This window comes from Sparus aurata, chromosome 8, assembly GCF_900880675.1.
Source record: "Sparus aurata chromosome 8, fSpaAur1.1, whole genome shotgun sequence".
NCBI classification, from domain to species: Eukaryota; Metazoa; Chordata; class Actinopteri; order Spariformes; family Sparidae; genus Sparus; species Sparus aurata.
The window spans coordinates 35,437,945-35,450,574 of NC_044194.1; the positions used below are offsets into that span (position 1 = coordinate 35,437,945).

The window sequence follows — 12,630 nt, forward strand, 5'->3', positions numbered from 1 at the left end:
CTATTGAAGGCTTAGATGTGTTTTGTCACCTGTAATATTGTGTATAGTCCAAAGAATGAAGAGGTCCCTTATCAGCCAAGACAAACCACAGAAACAACCAGGCCTCATACACAACATCAGGGAAACACAATCATGTCATGTTTTTAATGATTTTCTATTCAGTGTTTATATTTTAAATGATTGTTGTTGCATTGTTATTGTATTGTAGAGGTATTTGTTTTGTACATGAGCATGTTTGAACATTGCTTATTAGTTTAGGCTATAAATGGAACAATATGGTCTGATGACATTATGGCAGCTGACCTGCATCCTGGTATCATCTCCAATTTACTGTTTGTACTGTTTCCTTCATATGAATATTAATAATATGTAATATTTATATGAACTGATCGATGAACCAATGGACTGAGGTAAAAAAAAAAACTGAGCCAACCTTAACAGTGGCAAAGCTTTTCTCTCACACCAGTAAATAACACCACATGTTTTCTAAGACTAAATTAGCAATGCAATGTTATTCAGGCATTATGACAATTTCATAAATGTTATATTTAGTTCTAGGGCAAACATAGACACAAAAGACTAAATTGTGCAGAAGTGTGCACGTCTAATTCTTAATAATTAACAATCCAGGAATGTTAACTTTCACTAGTTGCCAGTTTATTCTCAGGTACAGCTCGCTATTGCAGTCTAATACTACAGCCATTGAACCAACTCTAAGTCTCAACCACTGAACATTAAGCCCTTCAGGAGTGTAAATAATAGGATAGTGACTGGGTGTATATCTCTCTTTATACCAGAGGTGTTACAAAGAATACATATATATTTTGTCACGATGTCCACACATTGAAATGGCCTGAATTTGGAGGTAGCTCCAAAACTATGGGGACAGTATTGACTCTGACTGCTAATCACTGTACTGTTTGATGAGTTAACAGGAGCCTGCTGGGCCCACAACCTCGAACAACACAGAGACTCACTGCAGGCCTCAGGGCTCAGCTAACAGACACTACACTGAGACTGAACATAGCTTCAGCTTCTTATTCCGTACAAGAGAGAAACTTGAATTTGGAGGGTGTATGTGTTTATTTTCCTATTTAATATGGAAAAAGGTGTAAAAATGTTCTTGAGGTACGAAGTGGCATTATAAAACAGGATGGATCTGCGCTAGCTGGTGAACACTGTTGTTTCTTCAAACTCTGTTGATAATGTTAGTTCATTTTTAGTTCTAGTTTAAAAGTCAAATTCTGGCGATATCTGTGTGTCCATCCATATACAGAATACTGACCTGTTGATGAACTCCTCATAACAGGAATAAATGGCAGCGAGACACACTGCCACCAGGTTTGGCAGGACCCGTGGGTGAGGGCACTGCCCTGTTGGCCCGTGCATGCTGCAACACACAGAGGTCCAGATGGATACCATGGAAACCATTAACTTAAAACCAAAATTTAAAATATTCATACTCACATATATATATTTTATGTATTTTGACATATACATATCATAAGGGCATTAATGCACTGTAGCATGTTCTCACATGCTGTTACACCCTGGTGGATTTTTTTCTCAGCCCCAGAGACATATATACTTATACCTACATATCTGAGGAAATATTTCAAGTGTTCCAATACCTTGATTATTCAAACAGACCTTGTTGCAGAGATACACTCTGTTAATTATGGACATGTAATTTTCAAGAAGAGACCCTAAGTAGAGGTTAGTTGTTAACAACTTAAGGTTTGTTAACCATGCATACCAATAGTTCAAACACAGAAACTGTTTAAGGCAGCTGCTGGACCAATTTAAAAAAATGTGCACACTGTAGCTTTGAATGCAATTAAAGTACTTACAATGAATAAATACAAAACAATTTCTGCATTTGCATTCAAGTTTCTTACCTGTGGACAAACTTCTTGACGACCTCCATCCCAGCATTCAGTTCGTTCAGAGCCAAAATGTACTCCTGAGTGAAGAGACGCAGTCGAGGACACTTTCCGAAATCCTGCCAAAGAGAGGAACAAAAACAAACGGAGTGTTAAAAATATTTCAATCGAGTGCCAAACCAGAAAAAACTAAACCAGTGGATTAAGCGCAAATAATTACCACAACTTTATTTGGAAATAACTTTTCTAAAAACAGAGCGTAGGATAACGCAATTTTATATTTAATGCCTAAATCCTTCTGTTAATCCACCATATGAAGGTTAATTAACATTTGAGTTCTGCTTGTGTATTTATTACAAACATATTTATTGAGTTTAACCTTGAATATACTGAGGGATAATAAACCATAATAAGGCATTGTTCTCACTTTATATCTGGTAGCTGCAAAAAGCATAGTGTTAATAAGTGCTTAGTTAACCGCTGATAAATGCAAAGTAAAGCAGGGATTCATCTTCATAAGCCAACAAAAAAGATGAATAAAGGTTTAACAGTGACATAATAGGTAAGTTAGTGAAACTCATTATCTGTATGTTTGATGTTTTCATTAATGACAACACTTACACTGATGTTAGTCTGGTAACCTTGTTAACCTCTGGGGCCACAGACTAGAGGAGACTATGAGATGTTGCGTTAAGGTAAATATAAAAGACACTAGCAAAGCAGAAAGACTACATGAAATAAGCACTGCAGAGACTCCAGAAAGGCCTACAACCATATTTTAACATACATGTTTAAACATATATGTTTGAAATGGTAAGTTGTCTCCCCGGAAGTGACTGTTGGTAGCTCCACATCACGATGATTTGGTCTCAAGGGACTATCCTACCTACTGAATCTCTCATTATAAAGACCTTAATTTAACAGCCACATTTTCACATGTATGACCAAAATCCGTTTATACATGTAATTAACAGGCTTCAAAAGAGAACTGGGCAGTGTAGAACTACTACTAAGTGAGAACTGACGTGCCCTTCAACTGAGAGCTCTGGGCAGCTCCTGGAGAGTAGTTCTCACCATGTTATGTTTGAGGATTCTCTGGACCACAGGAGTGAACACTTCAATCACGACCATCGACCGCGGCCTCTCCCGACAGTGCTGCAACACACAGAAATGACAAGAAGCACTTTAAATGCTTTAATCTGTTCAGCTATAGAACAGTAGCTATTGGTTTGTTGTTGTTCCAGTTTGAGAAGCAAGGGACCTCACCTTACAGAAGAACTCACACAGGTCAGGTGGTGGGTGGTTGTTTTCCAGAAGAGGAGCAATGGCCTGAACAAAAACCAACACACACACACATACACACACACACACACACACACACACACACACACACACAGATAGATGAATATTTCCATATCCTATCTCTTATTTACCCTGGCTGGGAGCCAGCAGTACAGATCTGGGCTGTCAGGTGCAGCAGCCTTGTAAAAACAGCTCACAGGTGAGCTACACAAACATCACGACCTCTCTCAGCATCAAACTCTTCTGTTCTGCCCAGATACCACCATATGGGCATCGACAGCGACAATCGAAAACACACAAAAACACAAGTGTAACATGAGCAAACACATAATGAGAATCAATATTATTCTTCAGTTTAAAGACCGAAACAACAAGAGGTTGGACTGGAGGGTGTTAATCATTAACTTCAGCCTGACATCAAATAGCAGTTGACAGTGAACTTCATACTCACCACAATGATGTTCTCATGATCCTGAGTGCTGAGATTAGAGTTCTGTGTGGAAGAAGAGGAGTAAAGAACATCACAAGAGTATGTGTGTATGTGCAATCATATAGCCTCACAATCAACGAATAAAGGGGAACTCTATTAGCGATTATACATCAGGAATTTATTGTTTATAGTCAAATTAGGATTGGTGTCACATTTATGTATGGGCTGTGACTAGTTAACTAAGGTGTTGCTATCATACTATATGGCACTGTGTCATTACAGAGTTGCGATGTCAAGACTATCCAAACAGCTCCCCTGGAAAATGTTGCCTTGGAGGACATGACAGCAACATCAGAGAAAACAGACATATCCCAACATGACAATAAGAGAGATTAGTCAGTTCATGCAGGTATGGAGCAACTGGGACAAGTGTGAGTGTACCCTTATTGCGTTTGTTTCTTCTACATTTTTTACATTATGGACCCTCTGACCAATAAAAATTACAGAAGTGGCTTAACAAGCTTTACTCACAATGATGCAAAGCTTTTATAGTGAAGTCTTACGATGATATATGACTATACTTTTACCTTACTTTTTACTCACAGAGGACCCTTACATTATCTCGTCTGTCAGTGTAGTTTACAGTATCCGTCCATCAAACACTACTGGCCACAGGCTACTAACATTCATGGCTCACAAAGATATAGTCTTAAAGGAATAGTTTGGGATTTGGGGAAATATGCTTATTTACTTTAATGCAGAGAGTTAAATGAAACCAACGCATGTGTGTGCATGTGGCTACCTCGGCCAGCAGGGTGGAGATGATGTGCAGTGGAGCCTGGTGGATGGACTCATCCTGCAGCGGGGAAGTAAGAGCCATATCCACCAGCGCTCTAATCTCCTTCAGCACCACGTCCCAGCGACTTGGGTTGTTCAGGACCTTACGGTACTTGTAGATCTTTTTCTGTTTGAAATGATGATGATACAGTATGACTACACAGCAAGCATTTACAATATGATTTCATTTTCTGTAGCTACTGACTGCATTATTCTGTGAAACCAGCACATCAACACATCTGGTAGAAAGAATGATTGTTTCCTATTTTTTACCTTTGGGTAATTTGAGTTTAGGCCTCTTTCATGTCACTACCACTCAAATGCTTGTTGGTTTGGCACAGGGGATTTTAGTGCAAAATGGTGCAGTGAAAACACACAAACAGGAAATGTTTGTTAAGAATCGGAGCTGTGTTAAGCCTACATAACATGGTCCATTTGTGTATATGGACAGTGCTTTCTATGAGACAGTTTTTGATTACTGTCTGAGAAACAGTGTGTAGTTTGTAGGAAATGAAAAAAATAAAAACTATAGGGAGTAACTGTGAGCTCTACCATTCTGAACTACCTCAGGCATACTTCCTTGTAGCTTTATTTAGCTCAGTGAGCACACCGTGGCTCTTGCACTGACAGATTTAGAGAGTTGATCCTCATAAAGGTCTGCAAAGTGGTTTGAAAGACTGAAAATTTAAGATAACCAATTTTTTGGACTTCGACATGATCAATAAAGTTGACTGTGTGTGGCCATCCTAATAAATTCTAAAGCATATGGAACAATAAAGTTGAGAGGGAGTTAAAGGCCTCAACATGATGCTTTAATGACGCAGATGAAACAAATAGTTAGACAACCTTCCTTCCAACCTTACCTTCCACTGCAGGGAGTGAAACCATTGGTCCCTTAAGTAGCTGTTTGCCGCCTGTAGCAACACACATACACACACACACACACACACACAATAAATAAATAAAGAAAACACACACACACGCCAACACAGAGAGACACAAACAATTACTTAAATGTGATCTCAGGTCATAGAAAGCAAACCCACAGACAAGGATTTCACGACACTGTCTAAATACAATATATTTTTTTAAAACCTAATCATTTTTTCAAGACCCTTTTCAGCCCTTCACATTTACAGGTCTGACCTAAATTCATATGTCTGCTTTAATTTTGCTGTGTATTTATTTACCTTTGTATTACATTATTTTTAAAATTTATTTTCCCCTTCAATTTATTCATTGATTCATTTCAAAATGTATTTATTTATTTTGTCCTTTTCCATGTAGCATTTAAACATCTTGTGAATTATTTAATGCCTACATTCATTTTATTCATTTGATTTGGTATATTTAAATGTATTTAGATGAATTTATCGAGACATGTAGTCATGTATTATTTCAATGGTTTCAGTCCTCCATACAAAACCTCATCAACTTCATCTGGACTGTGTGGGTGTGGTCTAAAATAACATGACTGACAGAACACAGACTGCAACACCAGCAAACAGCCACAAAAGTGTCTTCACATTTAAATTCAAATGTTGCTGAAGTCAACTTGCTGTACAGTAGATGTATCATATTCACAGCTGGGCCCTGCCTGCCTCAAACCAGTGTTCTAATTTTTGCGGAACATGTCATGTCAGACAACATGCACATTTCATTAATTTGCTTTAACGCATAACATCTGACAGTCATGTCATTGCCTTATTACTCTCTAAAAACAGCAATCAAAATTTTTACTTATAACCAAAGTATATTATCATGTTATCATTGACTGACATCTATTGGTTACTGAAGTTTCTCACTCTTCAGCTCAGACAAGGGATCAAACATATCTATATCAAGTCACTTCTAGAGGCATTCTGTGTACTGCCTGTGACAGAACTTTTGTTATAACAGTATGCATTTTATTGGAGGGTGGTGTTTGCTAAACTGTTCATCAACTGTTAATCACTAATATTAATATGATATGTGAACTGAGAAATACAACTACTTAAACATGATGTGATTTACACATTGGAATCAGGGACCTTTGCCTTCCTTGACTCTACAGATAGAACACTGATATGACAAAACTGCAGAGTGACTTAGGAGTTGAACTTTGGCTTCACAACAAAGAAACAGGACTAAATGATGTTAGCAGTCCTCCCATCTGCTTCTTGTGTATTTGCACCTTTTCCTACCTGTCCCAATGTTTGTAGCAGTAGAAAAAAACTGGTGTGTAATGGCTTTAAGGTCAGAGCAGTCTAGGTGCATGTTTTAGATGGTCTGTAGGAACAGTGTGTTCAGTTCTGTATGTACTTTTCAATTAGATAAAAGATAGGAGACTTATATGTATCTGCTACTGTGAAGGAGTTCAACTGTTTTTGCATAATATTCATGCAAAATATTAAAATTGTGTCAGGATGTTCCGAAACTGAGTGTTGCCATTTTGTCTTTTTAAAAGATGCTACTAATAATGCCAACAAGCCTATCCACCATGTGTGAACCAGACCTGCACTTTTAAGTTACTAATTGAAAACTACAGATTAACTGAATAGACATAAATAATGCATGTTTAAAACAATTAAGCAGATACAATACAGACTGTATTTGTTTTTGATGATATTTGATAACAATAAAGCATGGTCACCTGAAATGTGACGAGGGAACAGATACACCCTGATCAGATGACTGGAGAGGCCAACCGCTAAAAAGTGCTGAGTAATTCTGTTATGTATGCAGGTGCCCAACTATGCAGAGCCTTATATGTGATCTTTAAATCAACATCTTTAAATTGATTCTGTTCTTTCCTGGAAGCCACTGATGGGAGTCAAGGACTGGTGTGATGTGTGGCTGAGGACCAGCATTTGTTGACAACCTTGCTGCTGCATTTTGGACCAGTTGAAACAAGCTAATGGGGACTGAGTGATGCTTGTCACAAGGGAGTCAACGTAGTCTTAACGATTAATGTGTGTACTCTAAATTCTATGTGTTTGGCTATTAGCATTGGTTTCTGAACTCAATTAAGTGGGATTGGACACGTTAAATAGTGTGAGGTTCGAAGTTCAAATGTTAGTCATACAGTATACCAAGATTCTTAGAGGTAAGATGTATCACAGGCTGAGTTTAGCAGATCACCTAGAGGTAGCATGTATTGGGAGAACAGGATTGGACCCAATATTGACTCTTGAGGGACACCAGATAGATAGATAGTGTCTGTCGGACAAGTATGAGGCACATTATTTCAACGAACTATCAGAGATACCAAACCAGTTCATAAACTGTAAATTACAATAGCATGATCACTGGTATTTACCATTGACTGCAGGCATGAAGATGCAGAGCTGTCTCAGTTGTATTTTTGGCAGAAACATGATTTAAATTGAATAAAGATATTGTGACCTTCAACTAGCTTGAGAAATTGATGAGTGACAACTTTTTTAAAGAATTTTAGAAATAAAAGGAAGAAAAAAAGGAGAAGACAGGGGAAAATCACTGGTTGGACCTCTTTCAGAAATGTAGCAATTATAATATAAACAGGGCGGAAGACGGAAGAAGTCATAATCTACAGGAGTGAAGTTTTTTAAAACCTAATCATTGTTTCAAGACCCTTTTCAGAACTTCACATTTACAGGTCTGACCTAAATTCATATGTCTGCTTTAATTTTGCTGTGTATTTATTTACCTTTGTATTACATTCATTTTCTATTTATTTTCCCCTTTAATTCATTCATTAATTCATTTCAAAATGTAATCATTTATTTTGTCCTTTTCCATGTAACATTTAAACATCTTGTAAATTATTTAATGCCTAAATTTATTTTATTCATTTGATTTGGTATATATAAATGCATTTAAATGAATTTATTGAGAAGGAGTCATAATCTACAGGAGTGAAGTTTGCTCTGAGACCAGTGATCTCTCAAACAAAGACATTTACAAACTAGTCAGGAATCCAGGAGTAGGTTCGAATCTGATTTATTGTGTTAATCAGAAATGTGGAGTTTTTTTTTTGTTGTTGGATTAGTGAAATATGAAACTCTCACATACCTGATGAGCTAATTCAGCCTGTTTAATATCTCCACCACCTGAAGGTAGTGAACATGGAGGTTTGTCTTTTTCCATTTCCACTCAGCTTTCCTACAGGCCATTTTATGGCGTCTCATGGGATTGTGCATATACAAATGGATGTATTGATAGCCGGGGCTGGTCTGGTTTTGAATGGCGCTATTATATCAGAGCTAAGTAGCACTGATCATTAAACTACTTGTTACATGATAAATTGTTCTCATATGTGTATACGTTATGTTTTCATATGTCATCAACCTGCCAGGGACAGCTGTCATTGTCTGCAATAGAGGTTGTGTTATTTGACTTGGCTGTGCTTATGCATTGTGTTTGTGTTTGTTTTTCTAATCCAATCAACCTGCTAGGTGTTGCAGTTGAAAATTAACCTGTATGGTTAAATTTGGCACATTTACATGATAGACTCTGGCATTCATGTTAACAAATGTGCATTGTCCCTTCTTTGAATAAATTCATATAAACCAGGTAACAGTTTCAATGTTGAGTTCAACAATGAAAGTGTGTTAGATAAAATTAAGATGACAGCTGATAATTTAGCACCAGAGTGCTCTTCAAGGATGCAAGACTGTCTAAATTGTTTCTCAGAAGCCAATACAGACTGTGGAATTGTGTCACAAATAATACCTTCATGATCAGAGAGTCATGCCATGCATGAAAACCAGATCAAGTGTGCGCCCACGGTTATGTGTGGGACCAGAAACATGTTACACAAGGTTAAATGATATAGCAATGTTTAAGGGGTCAATGGCAAGTGAATCAGATGGATTATTAGTTTATGAAAGCTGAAATCACCCTTCATAATGATCTTGTCAGACTTCAGTAAAACAGAGGAAAGCAGCTAAGAGAATTCCTTCACAAAATCTGTGCAAGGTCTAGGAGGTCCGAGTTAAAAAATTCAACACAATGATACTTTTCACACTGAAAAGATTAAAAAAACAGAAGAAAATGTAGCTCGGCTGACATGGCTCTTATACACTATTGCATTGCCCCTACCACTACCTGTGGACCTCAAAGCGCTAAGAAAGTTGTAGTTAGGTAGGCAAAGCTCCACAGAGGCCAGCAGTCCAAGACACATCACATACTTTTGTCTGAAATTTAATCACAGGTGTGATTTCATACACTGATTAGTACTAGGAAGCAGAGGATACAGACAGCCAGTGACATCCAGTACAGAGAGATCCAATGCAGACAGATCCAGCTCAGAGAAACCCTGCTCATTGAAATCTAGACAACAAGATAATTCTATCTCTGATCCAGGATGATTTTTTATACGCTGAGGTATGAGAAGATTAAGATAAAGATACACATAATAGGATTACCTGGTCTTTTATGATATGTCTACTTGAAGGTAAGCAATGCCACTTTTATTATTTATTTAGAAAATGAATGTCTATACCAAACAAAGAATTGTATCTGGTTGTATCGAATTATACAGAGTTGTACAGAATCAGTCCATATTACAAAGTATGATACCTGAATTGTATCATAGCCCATGTATCTAGATACAATTCAGATCTTCTTATAAGAGAGAGATGCACACCCCTACAAACAAGATATTATTTTATGTGTGACCCCTATCACCCACTGCATGACCATTTACATTAGCTGGGTGTGCTAGAGGATAGTTAGCTGTCACTACAACATACAACAACAGAGTTGTTCCGATTCCGAAACAGGATCAGAAATGCTGCTGATAACGCCAACAATGCAGGTATTGGTACTGGCGAGTCTCTGCACCGATCCGATACCACGTAATTTAGAAATGGACCCTGCTACATCTCAGTTAGCTCTGTAAGCTCTGCTTAACATTACACACCGGAAATCAATTTGTCTTTGCTGCTCTGAAAGCCAAACAGGAAGTTGCGCAGCGTTGCCCTAAAAACTGTGCTGCACTGAGTTTTTCAGATTGACTTACTATCTTGATCTCGAAACCTTTACCATCCTCAGTTTTCCATGACAGTGAAATCATTTCCAAAGCTTCTTTCCATAGCCAGAAATTCATGTCTTGGAGTGTGTATGGAAACCAGCTCATATTTTCCTTTGAACCACAAACATAATTGTCTTGGCAGTGGTCCAAACAGCTGGCAGCAGCCATTGGCACTGTTGACCCCCATAATGGATTGAATTGTGTATCAGAGGCAATTGGGCTAATGGGTAACAGTACCTAATGTGCTCACTCAATGGCTCTGGTTAATGTGGCTAGGACATTTTCTCAGGAATTCAGAGAAGTTTCTCAGAGCTCAGAAAGTACATGGTGTAAGGTGATAGGTTCCAGGACTGTACTGAGTCTGATTCATTACACTCGCACTATTTTGATCCTAATAGTATCACAAACCAAATTCACCACTAATCCACCCTTTGAAAAACATACCTACAGGGAGCAATCAGGATCCAAGTTCCTAATATAGGGATAGCTTATTAATAGCATTCTGATCCATTACCATAGGCCACTGACCAAACAGTGATCAGTTATCAGGCAGTCCTATGCTTTGTCCCCAGATATTCAATCATGGATACATTGTGGATAGTGGATACTAGGGCTGAACGATATATCGTTATCGTATCTATATCTAGATATGAACATTCAAGATATTCATATCGAAAAAGCAACGATATAAACGATATAGATTACCCCGCTCGCCCTGCACGTACAGCTCCGGCAGTCGCAACAAACGTCCTTTTTACGATTGCCCTTGAATGCACCTCTAAGGCCAGCCAACCACAAACCTTATTTCATGCTTGCTGTGGATCGACAGCTGAAGCTAACCAATGACAAACATACGAGGGCGGGAGTGAGGGAGACGGAGACTGAGACTGAGACGCACACACAACTTGGCGACTTTCTAGCTAGTTTAGCGACTTTTCAGACCCTCTTAGCGACTTTATTTCTAAAAAGCGACTAGCAACAAATTTAGCGACTTATTCAGATCATCAGGGGAAAGGCGAGAAATATATTATATTGTAATTCTCCTGCTGCTGAGAGTCATAGCAGTCTGCGGCTCCCCTGCAGCAGCGCCGGCTCTCTGTCCTCTCACCCGGCAGCAGGCGGCAGGTGTAAGTGGGGGGGCTGGCTGGGGCAGCAGGAGCGGACGCTGCAGCCGCTCGCTCTGTGGATTTGAGACCGTATAGCTGCCGTCTACTCTGTTTTGATCCGTTAATTCTCTGACTTCTTAGTCTTTCTAAATTCCACTGGTACTTTACCAGCGATAACCTGAAGCTGCTGAGTCTCGATCTTCACTCTCACTCTTTCTCTCCAGATTAGGATGTCATCGTTCATCTTGTAAAAATGCACATAGTTCGTTTGATCTTCTCCCTCCCTTCACTGTTGTTACTTCAAATATATTTGTCTCTGTAGTGAGTTTGTGATTATTTGGTAAAGATTTCTCTATCAACCATTTGTATATGGCTTAAAATAATCTCTTTATTATTCTGAAAAATGCTTGGTTTTCACCGAACCCGTAGTCATATCGTATCGTATCGATATCGAGATATCTGGCATGAATATCGAGATATGAAATTTTGTCCATAGCGTTCAGCCCTAGTGGATACAATGAACTTTAAAAGTTTATACTTAAATGATCTGGTGCCCCATAATTAATGCCGGATTACACCGGCAATTTCAGTCAGAGATCATGTATTTGTTTTGTTTTTGTTGCACTGCTGATATAGTATCTCACAAAAGTGAGTACACACCTCACATTTCTGCACATTTTTTCATCATATCTTTTCATGGGACAACACTGAAGAAATGACACTTCAATACAGTGCAAAGTAGTGAGTGTACAGCTTGTATAACAGTATAAATTTACTGTTCCCTCAAAATAACGGGAATGTAATGTCTGAACCGCTGGCAACAAAAGTAAGTACACCCCAAGTGAAAATGTCCAAATTGTGCCCAAAGTGTCAATATTTTGTGTGTCCACCAGGCGCGTCATCAGACCTGGGCATTCGGGGTCGGATGTTTTGGGAATAGCCCTGGATCTCTGTGACTTAAAAAGAAAGAAAAAATCTAATATAATTGTCTAATGATGAAAATAGCCCCAGAGGTTTTTATGTGGTTAGATATAGAACAGCCAGCAGCCACAAATGCAACATTGTCACCAGCAAAAA

General features: G+C 38.4%; 1 protein-coding gene across 1 annotated transcript in view; it reads right to left on the reverse strand.

The window, feature by feature from the left end:
* Positions 1-12,630, reverse strand: part of cmip (c-Maf inducing protein) — a 63,573-nt gene that overhangs the window by 18,034 nt on the left and 32,909 nt on the right. Inside the window, exons 3-9 of the mRNA XM_030424810.1 lie at positions 5,316-5,366; positions 4,418-4,579; positions 3,637-3,678; positions 3,150-3,212; positions 2,958-3,038; positions 1,899-2,002; positions 1,286-1,390 (exon numbers count right to left, since the gene is read on the reverse strand). Coding sequence (XP_030280670.1) covers positions 1,286-1,390; positions 1,899-2,002; positions 2,958-3,038; positions 3,150-3,212; positions 3,637-3,678; positions 4,418-4,579; positions 5,316-5,366 — 608 coding nt within the window. The remainder of the gene's footprint in view (positions 1-1,285; positions 1,391-1,898; positions 2,003-2,957; positions 3,039-3,149; positions 3,213-3,636; positions 3,679-4,417; positions 4,580-5,315; positions 5,367-12,630) is intronic.